The 15,608-nt window shown below is 27.4% G+C and overlaps 13 protein-coding genes and 24 non-coding genes across 37 annotated transcripts, besides 1 other annotated feature; 23 read left to right on the forward strand and 14 right to left on the reverse strand. All coding sequences in view use genetic code 5, as the record gives it.

Annotated features, from left to right (window-relative positions):
- MKU62_mgt01 lies at positions 1–66 on the forward strand. The gene has a single exon. It is a non-coding gene; the product is annotated as a tRNA-Ile (tRNA).
- Positions 67–68: 2 nt separating this feature from the next.
- Positions 69–137, reverse strand: MKU62_mgt02. The gene has a single exon. It is a non-coding gene; the product is annotated as a tRNA-Gln (tRNA).
- MKU62_mgt03 lies at positions 137–205 on the forward strand. The gene has a single exon. It is a non-coding gene; the product is annotated as a tRNA-Met (tRNA).
- On the forward strand, positions 206–1,226 carry ND2 (NADH dehydrogenase subunit 2). Its single transcript has one exon. A coding segment is annotated over exon 1 (1,021 nt).
- On the forward strand, positions 1,227–1,294 carry MKU62_mgt04. The gene has a single exon. It is a non-coding gene; the product is annotated as a tRNA-Trp (tRNA).
- MKU62_mgt05 lies at positions 1,287–1,349 on the reverse strand. The gene has a single exon. It is a non-coding gene; the product is annotated as a tRNA-Cys (tRNA).
- Positions 1,350–1,356: 7 nt separating this feature from the next.
- Positions 1,357–1,421, reverse strand: MKU62_mgt06. The gene has a single exon. It is a non-coding gene; the product is annotated as a tRNA-Tyr (tRNA).
- Position 1,422: 1 nt separating this feature from the next.
- Positions 1,423–2,953, forward strand: COX1 (cytochrome c oxidase subunit I; the record flags this gene model as incomplete). Its single annotated transcript has 1 exon — positions 1,423–2,953. A coding segment is annotated over one exon (1,531 nt), but the record flags the coding sequence as incomplete, so codon positions are not given.
- MKU62_mgt07 lies at positions 2,954–3,019 on the forward strand. Its single transcript has one exon. It is a non-coding gene; the product is annotated as a tRNA-Leu (tRNA).
- A 5-nt stretch (positions 3,020–3,024) lies between these two features.
- On the forward strand, positions 3,025–3,706 carry COX2 (cytochrome c oxidase subunit II). Its single transcript has one exon. A coding segment is annotated over exon 1 (682 nt).
- MKU62_mgt08 lies at positions 3,707–3,774 on the forward strand. Its single transcript has one exon. It is a non-coding gene; the product is annotated as a tRNA-Asp (tRNA).
- Positions 3,775–3,779: 5 nt separating this feature from the next.
- Positions 3,780–3,850, forward strand: MKU62_mgt09. Its single transcript has one exon. It is a non-coding gene; the product is annotated as a tRNA-Lys (tRNA).
- A 3-nt stretch (positions 3,851–3,853) lies between these two features.
- ATP8 (ATP synthase F0 subunit 8) lies at positions 3,854–4,027 on the forward strand. Its single transcript has one exon. It carries the CDS (start codon positions 3,854–3,856, stop codon positions 4,025–4,027), a length of 174 nt encoding a protein of 57 aa, YP_010283676.1.
- ATP6 (ATP synthase F0 subunit 6) lies at positions 4,021–4,698 on the forward strand. Its single transcript has one exon. The coding sequence runs from the start codon at positions 4,021–4,023 to the stop codon at positions 4,696–4,698; it is 678 nt and encodes a 225-aa protein (YP_010283677.1).
- A 4-nt stretch (positions 4,699–4,702) lies between these two features.
- Positions 4,703–5,494, forward strand: COX3 (cytochrome c oxidase subunit III). The gene has a single exon. It carries the CDS (start codon positions 4,703–4,705, stop codon positions 5,492–5,494), a length of 792 nt encoding a protein of 263 aa, YP_010283678.1.
- Positions 5,495–5,496: 2 nt separating this feature from the next.
- MKU62_mgt10 lies at positions 5,497–5,562 on the forward strand. The gene has a single exon. It is a non-coding gene; the product is annotated as a tRNA-Gly (tRNA).
- On the forward strand, positions 5,563–5,916 carry ND3 (NADH dehydrogenase subunit 3). The gene has a single exon. The coding sequence runs from the start codon at positions 5,563–5,565 to the stop codon at positions 5,914–5,916; it is 354 nt and encodes a 117-aa protein (YP_010283679.1).
- On the forward strand, positions 5,917–5,982 carry MKU62_mgt11. The gene has a single exon. It is a non-coding gene; the product is annotated as a tRNA-Ala (tRNA).
- A 4-nt stretch (positions 5,983–5,986) lies between these two features.
- On the forward strand, positions 5,987–6,052 carry MKU62_mgt12. The gene has a single exon. It is a non-coding gene; the product is annotated as a tRNA-Arg (tRNA).
- Positions 6,053–6,054: 2 nt separating this feature from the next.
- Positions 6,055–6,121, forward strand: MKU62_mgt13. Its single transcript has one exon. It is a non-coding gene; the product is annotated as a tRNA-Asn (tRNA).
- On the forward strand, positions 6,122–6,188 carry MKU62_mgt14. The gene has a single exon. It is a non-coding gene; the product is annotated as a tRNA-Ser (tRNA).
- A 3-nt stretch (positions 6,189–6,191) lies between these two features.
- On the forward strand, positions 6,192–6,257 carry MKU62_mgt15. The gene has a single exon. It is a non-coding gene; the product is annotated as a tRNA-Glu (tRNA).
- On the reverse strand, positions 6,256–6,321 carry MKU62_mgt16. The gene has a single exon. It is a non-coding gene; the product is annotated as a tRNA-Phe (tRNA).
- Positions 6,322–8,038, reverse strand: ND5 (NADH dehydrogenase subunit 5). The gene has a single exon. A coding segment is annotated over exon 1 (1,717 nt).
- A 15-nt stretch (positions 8,039–8,053) lies between these two features.
- On the reverse strand, positions 8,054–8,120 carry MKU62_mgt17. Its single transcript has one exon. It is a non-coding gene; the product is annotated as a tRNA-His (tRNA).
- A 3-nt stretch (positions 8,121–8,123) lies between these two features.
- ND4 (NADH dehydrogenase subunit 4) lies at positions 8,124–9,458 on the reverse strand. Its single transcript has one exon. It carries the CDS (start codon positions 9,456–9,458, stop codon positions 8,124–8,126), a length of 1,335 nt encoding a protein of 444 aa, YP_010283681.1.
- ND4L (NADH dehydrogenase subunit 4L) lies at positions 9,452–9,745 on the reverse strand. Its single transcript has one exon. It carries the CDS (start codon positions 9,743–9,745, stop codon positions 9,452–9,454), a length of 294 nt encoding a protein of 97 aa, YP_010283682.1.
- A 2-nt stretch (positions 9,746–9,747) lies between these two features.
- MKU62_mgt18 lies at positions 9,748–9,816 on the forward strand. Its single transcript has one exon. It is a non-coding gene; the product is annotated as a tRNA-Thr (tRNA).
- Positions 9,817–9,880, reverse strand: MKU62_mgt19. Its single transcript has one exon. It is a non-coding gene; the product is annotated as a tRNA-Pro (tRNA).
- A 2-nt stretch (positions 9,881–9,882) lies between these two features.
- ND6 (NADH dehydrogenase subunit 6) lies at positions 9,883–10,404 on the forward strand. Its single transcript has one exon. It carries the CDS (start codon positions 9,883–9,885, stop codon positions 10,402–10,404), a length of 522 nt encoding a protein of 173 aa, YP_010283683.1.
- Positions 10,405–10,411: 7 nt separating this feature from the next.
- On the forward strand, positions 10,412–11,551 carry CYTB (cytochrome b). Its single transcript has one exon. It carries the CDS (start codon positions 10,412–10,414, stop codon positions 11,549–11,551), a length of 1,140 nt encoding a protein of 379 aa, YP_010283684.1.
- A 2-nt stretch (positions 11,552–11,553) lies between these two features.
- On the forward strand, positions 11,554–11,623 carry MKU62_mgt20. The gene has a single exon. It is a non-coding gene; the product is annotated as a tRNA-Ser (tRNA).
- Positions 11,624–11,639: 16 nt separating this feature from the next.
- ND1 (NADH dehydrogenase subunit 1) lies at positions 11,640–12,584 on the reverse strand. The gene has a single exon. It carries the CDS (start codon positions 12,582–12,584, stop codon positions 11,640–11,642), a length of 945 nt encoding a protein of 314 aa, YP_010283685.1.
- Positions 12,585–12,587: 3 nt separating this feature from the next.
- Positions 12,588–12,653, reverse strand: MKU62_mgt21. Its single transcript has one exon. It is a non-coding gene; the product is annotated as a tRNA-Leu (tRNA).
- Positions 12,654–13,974, reverse strand: MKU62_mgr02. Its single transcript has one exon. It is a non-coding gene; the product is annotated as a 16S ribosomal RNA (ribosomal RNA).
- On the reverse strand, positions 13,975–14,045 carry MKU62_mgt22. Its single transcript has one exon. It is a non-coding gene; the product is annotated as a tRNA-Val (tRNA).
- On the reverse strand, positions 14,046–14,843 carry MKU62_mgr01. The gene has a single exon. It is a non-coding gene; the product is annotated as a 12S ribosomal RNA (ribosomal RNA).
- Positions 14,844–15,608: an origin of replication.

Here is a 15,608-nt window from a genome sequence, read left to right on the forward strand (position 1 = left end):
AATGAAGTGCCTGATTAAAGGGTTACCTTGATAGGGTAAATCAAGTAAATAAAATTACCTTCATTAAATTACATAAGACAGAATTAAACTGTCTCCTTTAGTATCAAAAACTAACGTGCATCATACACCTTAATGTAAAAAGGTAAGCTAACCAAGCTAATGGGTTCATACCCCATTTATAGAGGTATCAATCCTCTCCTTTTTAATGACCAACAACTCTACAAAACTTCTCTTCCTATCAACATTAATGATAGGAACGATCCTGTCCATTTCATCAAACTCCTGATTCGGAGTTTGAATAGGACTTGAGATCAACTTACTTTCATTTATTCCACTCCTAACAAGAAATAAAAATATAATAATAAATGAATCATCAATTAAATATTTTATTGTCCAAGCAATAGCATCGACAATACTATTATTTTCAATTTTGCTGATTCAAATAAAGTATCCAATAGGATGGGAAACAGAATTTATTCCATCAATAATAATTAGATCTAGATTATTATTAAAGATTGGGGCTGCACCCTTTCATTTCTGATTTCCAGAAGTAATAGGAGCTTCAAGATGAAATAACTGTTTAACACTAATAACATGGCAAAAAATTGCCCCAATAATAGTATTATCTTACTGTATTCAACTAAGAACTTTCATTTGAACAATTATTATTCTAAGAATTATTATTGGGGCAATAGGTGGTTTAAATCAAACATCGCTACGACAACTTCTAGCATATTCCTCAATTAGACATTTAGGGTGAATAATTAGATCCCTAACAGTTAGAGAAAACATTTGAGAACTATATTTCATTATTTATTCTCTATTAAGATTAATTATGGTCCTATTATTTAAGCAAATAAATCTATTTTTTATAAATCAGATCTATTCAGCTAGAAATATAAAAACTGAAATTAAATTCATAATATTCTTATCCCTTTTATCATTAGGTGGTTTACCACCATTTCTTGGATTTCTACCAAAATGAATTGTAATACAATCATTGATGGAAAATAACATAACAACTATTATAACAATTATGGTTGTATTAACTACAATCACACTTTATTATTATATACGTATTAGATTCTCAGCCCTTATTTTATCATACACAGAAAATTCGTGATCTATAAAAATAAAGTCTCAAAAATCAAGAATTATTCTTCCTATAACAGTTATAATTTCAACAATAGGATTAGTCTCAACATCAACCTTAATCTCATTATACTAAGGACTTAAGTTAAACAAACTAATAACCTTCAAAGTTATAATTAAAAGAATAATCTTTTAGGCCTTAGTAAAATTTTACACCTCTAGAATTGCAGTCTAGAATCATAATTGAATATAAGACCTAAAGTATGGTAAGAGAGAAATATCTCATAAGTAGATTTACAGTCTACCACCTTAAATTCAGCCATCTTACCGCAAAAATGATTATTCTCAACAAACCATAAGGATATTGGTACTTTATACTTCTTATTTGGAGCGTGAGCAGGAATAGTAGGAACATCAATAAGAATACTTATTCGTGCTGAACTTGGTCAACCAGGATCTCTAATTGGGGATGACCAAATTTATAATGTCATTATTACAGCTCACGCATTTGTAATAATTTTTTTTATAGTAATACCTATTATAATTGGTGGATTTGGTAATTGACTTGTACCATTAATAATTGGTGCACCAGATATAGCATTCCCACGAATAAATAATATAAGTTTTTGATTACTACCGCCCTCACTTACCCTTCTTCTTACATCTTCTATAGTAGATAACGGTGCTGGTACAGGATGAACAGTTTACCCTCCTCTTGCAGGAGCTATCGCACATGGGGGGGCATCTGTAGACCTAGCTATTTTTTCACTTCACTTAGCAGGTGTATCATCTATTCTTGGTGCAGTAAACTTCATTACAACAGCAATTAATATACGATCAGAAAGTATAACTCTAGATCAAACACCTTTATTTGTATGATCTGTAGCTATTACAGCCCTTCTTCTCCTTTTATCACTTCCAGTATTAGCAGGGGCTATTACCATACTATTAACAGATCGAAATTTAAATACATCATTCTTTGACCCTGCTGGAGGAGGTGACCCAATTTTATATCAACACCTATTCTGATTCTTTGGACACCCAGAAGTTTACATTTTAATTCTGCCGGGGTTTGGGATTATTTCTCATATTGTATGTCAAGAAAGAGGAAAAATTGAATCATTTGGAACACTAGGTATAATTTATGCTATATTATCAATTGGACTAATAGGATTTATTGTATGAGCACATCATATATTCACAGTAGGAATAGACGTTGACACACGAGCATACTTTACATCAGCAACAATAATTATTGCTGTACCTACAGGAATCAAGGTATTCAGATGACTAGCTACACTATATGGAACTAAATTCAAATTTAATCCACCGTTATTATGAGCTCTAGGATTTATTTTCCTATTTACAATTGGTGGACTAACAGGATTAGTATTAGCAAATTCATCACTTGACATTGTATTACATGACACATATTATGTAGTTGCCCACTTCCATTATGTCTTATCTATAGGAGCAGTATTTGCAATTATAGGAGGTGTTATTCAATGATACCCATTATTTACAGGATTAACTATAAATAATACATGATTAAAAATCCAATTCACAATTATATTTATTGGAGTAAACTTAACATTCTTTCCCTCAGCACTCCTAGGACTAGCAGGAATACCACGACGATATTCAGACTACCCAGACGCATACACATCATGAAATGTAGTATCAAGAATTGGGTCCACAATTTCTATTGTAGGAATCATTATATTCATTGTAATTATATGAGAAAGAATGGTTACAAACCGGGCAATCATATTTAGAGCTAATATAAGAAGATCAACAGAATGACTACAAAATAANCCGCCTGCGGAACACAGTTACTCAGAACTACCATTAATTTCTAGATTCTAATATGGCAGATTAGTGCAGTAGATTTAAGCTCTACAAATAAAGGTTTGACCTTTTATTAGAAAATTAATGGCAACATGATCAAATTTATCACTTCAAGATGGAGCTTCACCATTAATGGAGCAACTATCATTCTTCCATGATCATACCATGGTCGTATTATTATTAATTACAGTAATTGTAGGCTATGCCCTAAGTTACATATTATTCATTGCCTATACAAACCGAAACATACTTCACGGGCATTTAATTGAAACAATCTGAACAGCACTGCCAGCAATTACACTAATTTTTATTGCATTACCATCATTACGACTTCTATATTTACTTGATGATTCAGTAGACGCAATAATTACGATTAAAACAATTGGACGACAATGATATTGAAGATATGAATATTCAGACTTTATAGATGTAGAATTTGACACTTATATAACACCAGAACAAGACCTAGAAAACGACGGATTTCGACTTCTAGATGTAGATAACCGAACAATTTTACCAATAAATACAGAAGTACGAGTATTAACAAGAGCATCAGACGTTCTACATTCATGAGCAGTACCTGCATTAGGAGTTAAAATTGACGCAACGCCAGGTCGACTAAACCAAGGAACATTTACAATAAACCGGCCTGGGCTATTCTTTGGACAATGCTCAGAAATCTGTGGAGCAAACCACAGATTTATACCAATTGTAATTGAAAGAACTTCAGTAAACTTATTTATCAAGTGATTATCTAAGATAATTTAAGGAGTTAGTTAAAATATATAACATTAGAGTGTCAATCTAAAATAACTAAATAATTAGTACACCTTGAAATACATCAGATGACTGAAAGTAAGTAATGGTCTCTTAAACCAAAAAATAGTAAATTAACGACTACTTCTGATGGGGAATTTTAATCCAAATCCCTCAAATATCCCCTCTCATATGATTCTCCCTATTTATTATATTTTCAACTACATTAANTTTATTTAATCAAATAAACTTTTTTTCATTCAAACCAAACCTTATTNAAAGAGCAGAAAAAAGAACAATTGATATAAAGAACTTAAATTGAAAATGATAACAAACTTATTTTCAACATTTGATCCATCAACTAATATCTTCAATTTATCATTAAATTGAACTAGAACATTCCTAGGATTATTATTAATCCCATCAATATTTTGACTTACACCATCACGAATTAATATTATTTGAAATAAACTAAACTTAACCTTACACAATGAATTTAAAACATTGCTAGGACCAAAATCATTTAATGGAACAACATTCATCTTCATTTCAATCTTTATTATAATACTATTTAATAATTTCATAGGATTATTCCCTTACATCTTTACTAGAACAAGACATATAGCATTAACATTTGCAATTGCTCTACCTATATGATTAAGATTTATATTATTTGGATGAATTAATCATACAAATCACATATTTGCACACCTTGTCCCACAAGGAACACCACCCGCATTAATATCATTTATAGTATTAATTGAAACAATTAGAAATGCCATTCGACCAGGTACACTAGCAGTACGGCTAGCAGCAAATATAATTGCAGGGCACTTACTATTAACGTTGCTAGGAAATACAGGACCATCTATAGCAATAAACTTAATTTCACTATTAATTATTGGACAAATACTTCTATTAATTCTAGAATCAGCAGTAGCAATAATTCAGGCCTATGTTTTCTCAATTTTAAGAACTTTATATTCTAGAGAAGTATACTAAACTTATGTTAACAACTCACTCAAACCACCCATTCCACTTAGTAGATTACAGACCTTGACCATTAACAGGAGCAATTGGAGCAATAGTTCTAGTATCAGGATTAGCAAAATGATTTCACCTATTTAACATTAACTTATTTATAATTGGATTTGGAATTACACTTCTAACTATAATCCAATGATGACGAGATGTAGTACGAGAAGGAACATACCAAGGACTACATACGGGATTTGTATCAATTGGATTACGATGAGGAATAATTTTATTTATTGCATCAGAAGTACTATTCTTTGTTTCATTTTTTTGAGCATTTTTTAGAAGAAGACTAGCACCTACTATTGAATTAGGAATATTATGACCCCCAATAGGAATTCAACCTTTCAATCCTATACAAATTCCATTACTTAATACAGCTATTCTCTTAGCATCAGGAGTAACAGTAACATGAGCACATCATAGTCTAATAGAATCTAATCATACTCAAGCATTACAAGGATTATTCTTCACAGTACTACTAGGACTATACTTCACTATACTTCAAGCATATGAATATTGAGAAGCACCCTTCACCATTGCAGATGCAGTCTATGGATCAACATTCTTTGTTGCAACAGGATTTCATGGTCTACATGTAATTATTGGAACAATTTTCTTATCAACATGTCTACTTCGACATTCAATAAATCAATTCTCACCAAGACACCACTTTGGGTTTGAAGCAGCAGCATGGTACTGACACTTTGTAGACGTAGTATGATTATTCTTATATATTTCTATTTATTGATGAGGTAGATAATTGTTTTTCTAGTATAAATAGTACATTTGACTTCCAATCAAAAAGCTTGATATAAATCAAGAAAAACAATCCTAATCTTATCTACAAGAATTTTTATTAGATTTATTATTCCAATAATTGTTATAATCCTTGCAACAACATTATCAAAAAAATTAATTAATGACCGAGAAAAAAGATCACCATTCGAGTGCGGGTTTGACCCAAAAAGATCAGCACGAATACCATTCTCACTTCGATTCTTCTTAATTGCAGTAATTTTCTTAATTTTTGATGTAGAAATCGCATTAATCCTTCCAATTGTAATTATTTTTAAAACTTCAGACATTATAATCTGAACAGTATCAACAATATTTTTTATTATAGTATTATTAGGTGGACTTTACCATGAATGAAATCAAGGAGCCTTACAATGAGCAGAATAAAGGGTTGTAGTTAACTATAACATTTGGGTTGCATTCAAAAAGTATTGATATAATCAATCAACCTTAAATAGAATAAGAAGCGAAATATTGCAGTCAGTTTCGACCTGGAAGATTGGTAAATAAATACCCTTATTCTTATTAATTGAAGCCAAAAAGAGGCGTATTACTGTTAATAATATAATTGAACTATAAAGTTCCAATTAAGGAAATGTAAAGCCAATATGAAAGCTGCTAACTTTTTATATTAGCGGTTAAACTCCGTTAACATTTCTAAAATTTATATAGTTTAAATAAAACATTACATTTTCACTGTAAAAATAATATATGTATATTTATAAATACCTAAAAGTAAAAATACTTCCTTAACATCTTCAGTGTCACGCTCTAATTATAAGCTATTTAAGTAAACGAAAAATAATACCACCAAAATAAATATTCAAAAAATAAAAGTTAAAAGATAAATCTTAAAATTAGAATCATATCAACCTTGTATATAACTAATTAAATAAATAAATAGTCTATATAAACCTTGACCACCAAATAATTCACCTCAACCATAATCAAATGACTTTGATGAATAATAACCCAATTTTAAAGGAAAATATCTAATAAACTTAGTTGAAATGAAAGGTATAAACCACATAGAACCAGCAAATCTAACAAAAGAAAGCATACTTAAAGAAAATAAATTTTGAGAAAAATCAAAATTAGAAATAAGATAACCCAAATAAGCACCTAAAACAACTACAGTAATAGTTAAAAACTTCAAATAATAAGGAAGGGCAATCACATGAGGAACAGGAAAAATTAACCAAGACAAAAGGCTACCACCAAAAACAGCAACAAACAACAAACCAATTATACCAAAAGAAATATAATAACCCTTATCATCAAAAGAAAATCTAGAATAAAAATTATTGTCACCAGATATCGAATAATAAAAAAGACGAAAAGAATAAGAAGCAGTTAAACCAGTAGAAAAGAAGTAAAGAAAAAAAATCAAACAATTAATTCATCTTAAACAAACCATCTCAAGAATTAAATCCTTTGAATAAAAACCTGCTAAAAATGGTATACCACACAAAGATAAACTAGAAACATTAAAACAAACTGAAGTTAAAGGCATAAAATTAACAATTGAACCTATAAAACGAATATCCTGAGAATCCCTTAAATTATGGATTATTGAACCTGCACACATAAACAATAAAGCCTTAAATAAAGCATGAGCTAATAAATGAAAAAATGCAAGTTTTGGATAACCCATAGCCAAAATTCTTATTATTAAACCAAGTTGTCTTAAAGTAGAAAGAGCAATAATTTTCTTCAAATCAAATTCAAAATTTGCACCCAAACCAGCCATAAACATAGTTATACAACCAATTAAAAGTAGGAATCAACCACAATTATAAGTATCTAATATTGGTCTAAAACGAATTAATAAATAAACCCCAGCAGTAACAAGAGTAGAAGAATGGACCAAAGCAGAAACAGGAGTAGGAGCAGCCATAGCTGCAGGAAGTCAAGAAGAAAAGGGAATTTGAGCTCTTTTAGTTATAGCTGCTAAAACAATTAATATAGTAATAAGCTTTATTTCAAAAGAATCAGAAATAAAATCATAATAATAAATATAATTTCAACCACCAAAATTCAATATTCAAGCAATAGAAATTAAAATAGCAACATCACCAATACGATTAGAAAGTGCAGTTAACATACCCGCACTATAAGATTTTACATTTTGATAATAAATAACTAAACAATAAGAAACTAAACCTAAACCATCTCATCCTAATAAAATTCTAATCAAATTAGGACTAATAATTAAAAAACCTATAGAAAGAATAAATATTAAAACAATAATAATAAAACGATTTATATTCTTTTCTCCCGATATATAATCCTCTCTATAATAAATAACCAAAGAAGAAATATATATAACAAAAGATATAAAAATAAGAGACATTCAATCCAAAATTAAAGTCATAACAACCATAGAACCATTTAAATTAAAAAGCTCTCATTCAACAAAAACTCTATAATCAATTATTAAATAATAAATACCCAAAATAAAAATTATAGTTCTAGAAAAAAATAGAGAAAAAAAACTCAAAGAACAAATAGAAAACAAATTCACGGCCTAAGATGAAAAAATTCATATCATTGATTCCACAAAACAACATTTTTAATTAAAATACTTAAGCAACCTAAACAAAAAAATACTCACCCTTTAAACAAAGAATATTTAAAGGCAATCAATGTAAAAGTAAAAGATGATATTCACGAAAATAACCAAGAGAACAAGTATAAACACCAGAATAATAATTACCATGCTGAGAATAAGAATACATATATAAAGTATAAACAGCTCTAAAAAAAGACAAAAAAATTAAAGCAAGAAATCTAAAAGAAGATCAAGACATAATTCTATTTAATAATCTAAGTTCACCTACCAAATTTAAAGAAGGAGGAGCGGCTATATTAGAAGATCTCAAAAGAAATCATCATAAAGCCATTCTTGGCATTAAATTAATTATACCCTTATTAATTAATAATCTTCGTCTACCTAAACGCTCATAAATAATATTAGATAGACAAAATAAACCAGAAGAACACAAACCATGACCAACCATTAAAGAAAGAGAACCTATACAACCTCATCAATTCATAGTTATCAATCCCCCAATAACCATTCTTATATGAGCAACAGAAGAATAAGCAATTAAAGATTTTAAATCAACCTGACGAAAACAAATAAATCTAACAATAACACCACCAGATAAACCTAAAGACAATCAAAAATAATTAAACTTTAAACCCAAATAAGAAATAACCTTTATAACACGAAAAATACCATAACCACCTAACTTTAATAAAACACCAGCAAGAATTATTCTACCTGAAATAGGGGCCTCAACATGAGCCTTAGGAAGCCATAAATGAACCAAAAATATTGGCATCTTAACTAAAAAAGCAAGAATTATAAAAACATAAAACATAAAATAATAAGAACCAAAATCAACCAATAAAGGAAAATATAAAGTATTAGAAAAATCATAAACCCTAAATAAAACTAATAATAAAGGCAATCTAGCAACCAAAGTATAAAAAATTAAATAAACACCAGCCTGCAACCGTTCAGGTTGATATCCCCAACCCAAAATCAAAAGTAAAGTAGGAACCAATCTAGCCTCAAAAAAAATATAAAAAGAAAGAAGACTCAATCTAGCAAACGAACAATAAAGCATAATCATTAAAATCAAAACTATAAAAACAAAAAAATTAGAATGATAAGAACTTAAATAAACTGAACCTCTAGCAGTAATTATTAAAGAACAAATTCAAAAACTAAGTAGAATTAAACTAAAAGAAAAATAATCAATACCAAAATAATATCTAATCATATTTAAATCTGCATATGAATAAACACAAAGCATAAAAACAAAACTAGACAGAAACATTAAAGAATGAACCAACCATCAACAATTATTAACTAAACAAAGAGGGATCAAAAAAATAGTTATAAATAAATACTTTAACATAAAGATAACCCAAAAGAATTAAAAAAATCATTACCATGAGAACGAATTATTGAAACTAAAATAGAAAGACCTAAAGCACCTTCACAAACAGAAAAAACCAAAAAAATAACAGGAAAAAAATAATCATAATCAAACTCAATAAGAAAAACAATAACCAACATAAATAAAGAAAGAACAATATATTCTAATCTCAAAAGAACCATTAATAAATGCTTACGTTTAGAAGAAAAAACATAAACACCAGCAAAATAAATCAATAAAGAAGTAAAGACAGAGAATATAAACATTAGTTTTAATAGTTTAAAAAAAACGCCGGTCTTGTAAACCGGAGATAAGTCTGGCCCCCGCTTTTAAAACTTCAGAGGTGGAAAGCTTCCCATCATCGGTCCCCAAAACCGATATTTTAAATAAACTAACCCCTGAAATGATCAAAATAATAATTATATCACTATCAACCGTAATAAATATTAATTTTATTAAATTAAGACACCCAATATCAATAATGCTTTTCATTATCCTACAAACTTTTTTAGTTGGACTAATAACAGGGGCAATAATGGAAAGATATTGGTTATCATATATTTTATTTTTAACATTTCTTGGTGGTATATTAGTCCTATTTATTTATATTACGAGAATTGCATCAAACGAAATATTTCAACCTAAATCAATTACAATAATTATTACCTTAACAATATGAATATTTATCATATCAACATTAATTATTTTAGATATAACAATATTTATAGACTTTTTTAAAAACACTGAAACTATAAATATTGATAATTCAATCAATTATCAAGAAATAACAATATCTTTAGAAAAACTATATAATAGACCAACATTCATTATTACAATAATAATAATAATTTATTTATTTTTAGCACTATTAGCAGTTGTTAAAATCACCAACATTAACCAGGGGCCTATTCGTAAAATAAGATAATTTACTAATGAATAAACCCTTACGATTGAGACATCCTTTAATTAAAATCATTAATAACTCTTTAGTTGATTTACCCGCACCAACAAATATTTCATTTTGATGGAATTTTGGATCCCTACTAGGGCTATGTTTGGTAATTCAAATTGTAACTGGACTATTTTTAGCTATACATTATACATCAAATATTGAAATAGCATTTAGTAGTGTAGTCCACATCTGCCGAGATGTAAATAATGGCTGAATTATTCGAACCTTACATGCAAATGGAGCCTCTATATTTTTTATTTGTATTTATTTGCATGTAGGACGAGGAATTTACTACGGATCTTATATATACATACACACCTGAATAATTGGTACAGTAATCCTATTTTTAGTTATAGCAACTGCATTTATAGGATACGTTTTACCTTGAGGTCAAATATCATTTTGAGGTGCAACAGTAATTACTAATTTATTATCAGCAATCCCATACTTAGGAACAGATTTAGTTCAATGAGTGTGAGGAGGATTTGCTGTTGATAATGCAACATTAAATCGATTCTTTACATTCCATTTTGTATTACCATTTATTATTGCTGCAATAGCAGCAATTCATTTATTTTTCCTCCACCAAACAGGGTCTAATAACCCTTTAGGACTAAATGGAGATATTGAAAAAATTCCATTTCACCCATACTTTACTTTCAAGGACTCTATTACATTTGTATTAATAACATCATTATTAATTATATTATGCTTGATCAATCCTTACCTCCTAGGAGATCCGGATAATTTTGTACCTGCCAACCCGTTAGTAACTCCTGTCCATATTCAACCAGAATGGTACTTCTTATTTGCATATGCAATTCTTCGTTCAATCCCTAATAAACTTGGAGGTGTTATTGCGTTATTCCTATCAATTAGAATCTTAATAATTTTACCATTTTATAATAAAACACCATTCCGAGGTATTCAATTCTATCCTATCAACCAGATTTTATTCTGAATTATAGTAGTTGTTGTATGCTTATTAACATGAATTGGAAAACGGCCTGTTGAAGAACCTTATATTATAACAGGACAAATCTTAACAATTATTTACTTTACATACTTCTTAATTAATGTGCATGTTGCAACCGCATGAGATAAGCTAATTAAGGAATAATAAGTTAATTAGCTTAGGAAAAGCATATGTTTTGAAAACATAAAACTAGAAGTTTAACTCTTCTATTAACTTTTCTTAAAAAATTTCACTAAATAAATGAAATAAATAAAATCTTTAAACCAACAAAGAAAATAAAAAAATTTAAAGATAATGGCAAAAAACTTTTTCAAGCTAAGTACATTAACTTATCGTAACGAAAACGTGGTAATGTGCCACGAACTCAAATAAAACCAAAGGACATAACAGCAAGCTTAATAAAAAATATAAAAGAATAAAAATCACCACCTAAAAAAATTAAAGCTAATAACATTCTTATAAAAACAATTCTAGTATATTCAGCTAAAAAAATTAAAGTAAAACCTCCTGCACCATATTCAATATTAAATCCTGAAACTAACTCAGATTCACCCTCGGCAAAATCAAAAGGAGTACGGTTAGTTTCAGCTAAACAAGAAGCAAAACAAGCTAAAGCTAAAGGAAAAGAAATAATAATAAATCAACAATAAAGCTGATAGTTTATAAAATCAAACATGTTAAAACTACCAATTAAAATAATTAAAGATAATAAAATTAAAGCCAAACTAACTTCATATGAAATTGTTTGAGCAACAGAACGAAGAGAACCTAGTAAAGAATAATTTGAATTAGAAGACCAACCAGCAATTATAACAGTATAAACACCTAATCTAGTACAGCATAAAAAAAACAAAAATCCATAAGAAAAAGAACATATATAAGTTAAGTAGGGAAAAATCACTCAAACAGCCAAGGAAATTATTAAATTAAAAACAGGAGAAAAATAATAAAGTAAATAATTAGATATAATAGGAATTGGCTGCTCCTTACAAATTAACTTGATAGCATCGCTAAAGGGTTGAGGAATTCCGACAAAACCTACTTTATTTGGACCCTTTCGAATTTGAATATAACCTAAAACCTTACGCTCTAATAAAGTTAAAAAAGCAACACTAATTAAAACACAAATAACTAATAAAAGAAAATTCAAAATAAACATAAATAAATCATAAAGTATCAATACTATTTGTAGAAAAAATCTACATAAATGAATTCTAAATTCAACACATTAATCTGTCAAAATAGTAATTTAATTAATTTTAATCAATAAAATAAAAAATATTTCAACCATATGGTCCTTTCGTACTAATATGAATTAATAATCTTAGGATAGAAACCGACCTGGCTCACGCCGGTCTGAACTCAGATCATGTAAGAATTTAAAGGTCGAACAGACCTAATTACTGGGCTACTGCACCCAAAATTTTTCTTAATCCAACATCGAGGTCGCAATCTGCTTTGTCGATATGAGCTCTCAAAAACAATTACGCTGTTATCCCTAAGGTAACTTAATCTTATGATCATAAATTATGGATCAAAACAACAAACATAAATAAATGATATAATAATGAAGAGTTTATTTATTCTTCATGTCACCCCAACAAAACATCATCATTAAATATAGAAAGACAAACAAAAAACTATATAAGAATAAAATGTTAAGCTCTATAGGGTCTTCTCGTCCTAAAGAAAAATTTAAGCCTTTTGACTCAAAAGTTAAATTCAAAAATTTATTAAGAGACAGTTGATTTCTCGTCAAGCCATTCATTCCAGCCACTAATTAAGAGACTAATGATTATGCTACCTTTGCACGGTCAAAATACCGCGGCTCTTTAAAAATTTGCTCAGTGAGCAGGCCAGACCTCAAAATATTTTCTAGAGGACATGTTTTTGATAAACAGGCGGAAATCAATTTTGCCTAGTTCCTTATAATAAATTAACAAGGTAAAAATTATATACAAATAAATATACTAATTCTATCATTATTACAAAAATTTAAAAATTAAATTTATAATCTTAATAAAAAACCTAAAATAATTATAAAATCAAGAATAAAAATAATGAACTAAAACGTAATCTTAAAGATAGCTGGTTTAAAGCTTACTATTATATTTTATTAAAACAAATTATAGGTTATTAACTTCAAAGCTTATCCCTTAAAGAATAAATAAGTTAATATTTATACTTAAAAAATTAAATAAAAACAATTAACTTTAAAAAATTAAATTTTTTCTTAAGAAACTAGATACCTTGGGAAACGGTTAACATCTCATTTCTATAAATAATTTAATAAGAATTATGATACATTAACTATAAATTATTTATAAATCAACCCAAATCGAGACAAGTAAAGTAAATACTAAAATTTTGATAAACCCTGATACAAAAGGTACAATAAATAAAATCTACTTTTAAAAATTTAAAATAATATTTCATAAAACAATTACATTACCAATAAACTATAATATAAAAAATCAATTCTACAAAATATACTAAGACAAAATTCAACAAAATTATTTTTATTAAATAATTAAATAAACAAAAAATAAATATAATAAAATAAATAATCAAGATATCCTGATTTGCACAGAAAAATTTTCAGTGTAAATGAAACACTTTACTAATAAGTTATATCTTGAAACTCTTCCTAGATACACTTTCCAGTACATCTACTATGTTACGACTTATCTCATCTAAATTGAAGCTAAATTAAAGTAATAAAATAGAATAATCAATAATGAGAGCGACGGGCGATGTGTACACACCTCAGAGCCAATATCAGTTAAATTAAATAAATTAAATTACTATCAAATCCACCTTCATTAATAGTATTTCACCATCAAATCCGTTATAAACAAAAATCTATTGTAACCCACCTCCTCTTAATTATAAGCTGCACCTTGACCTCAAATACTTTATAATTATAAATCTTGAGAATTATAACTCTAAAAAGATTCTCTGATAACGGAGATATACAAACAAATAAATTAAGTAGAGTAAATCGTGTATTATCAATCATGGGGTAGGTTCCTCTGAATGGAATGAGATACCGCCAAATTCTTTGGGTTTAAAGACCTTAACTAATAGTACCCAGGTAAATATAATTAACATTTAAAATAATAGGGTATCTAATCCTAGTTTATTATTTAAATTTCACAGATTCATAAAAAGAGCTATAAATAAATTTTAACATTTCACCTTACAAATTTATATTTTAACCCTAAAAATATAAATAACTGTTTTAACCAATAATATTCACTTGTATCAATCGTATAACCGCGGCTGCTGGCACGAATTATGCCGATACTAAATCAATTGCTAAATCCAAAATCACTTGATAATTAAATCAAATTACTGCAAAATAGAACATTTAGTTTAACAAAACTTACATATAATACAAAGAAAAAGTGAATAAATAAGCAAGAATAAAACTTTTGGAAACAAAATAAGAAACTTAAAAATTTATAAAAATAAGAAAAAATAAACGATTCAAATATTTAAAGAAAAACAAAATAAAACAAACACAAAAATAACAAAAAAAAAAAGAAACGCACCCTAGAATGACCACAACAACTTCTCTATTATATATAAATAAAGATTAATATGGAACATGTATACCGATAAATGTATTATATTCTTTCTTATTTAATCTTTCTTTTCACTAATTATAAAGAAAGATTAAATAATATAATAAATATATTTAATATAATTATGTAAATTAATGTAATATGTTATTAATATAAAATTAACTTTATATTAAGTTAACTTAAATATTAATTAGTTAAATAATCTAATTATAGATAATATATTAAATTATATTATTATAATTAATATAATTAACTATATTAATATAAGATTTTATATTTAATAATATTAATTATATTTATTATATCCAATTATAATAATATTAAATATTAATTTACATATTATTATATAATTTATAATACAATAATTTATTTTAAGCTAAAAACATAAGTAGCTATAATCCTAGGTAAATAAATGTATTAAAATAATCATTTAATAATTATAAAATAACATTATAGGTATTTAACTTTAGTTAAATGTAATATATTAATATAAATTATTTATTATATATAATATATATTTAGATTATCCTAACCGAGATAAATTAATTAGAAATAACCAAAATAATACATAAACAAATTTCTAAAAAAAATTTTTAATTTATATATTAAATATA

This window comes from Schistocerca piceifrons, mitochondrion (assembly GCF_021461385.2).
Source record: "Schistocerca piceifrons mitochondrion, complete genome".
Lineage (NCBI taxonomy): Eukaryota > Metazoa > Arthropoda > Insecta > Orthoptera > Acrididae > Schistocerca > Schistocerca piceifrons.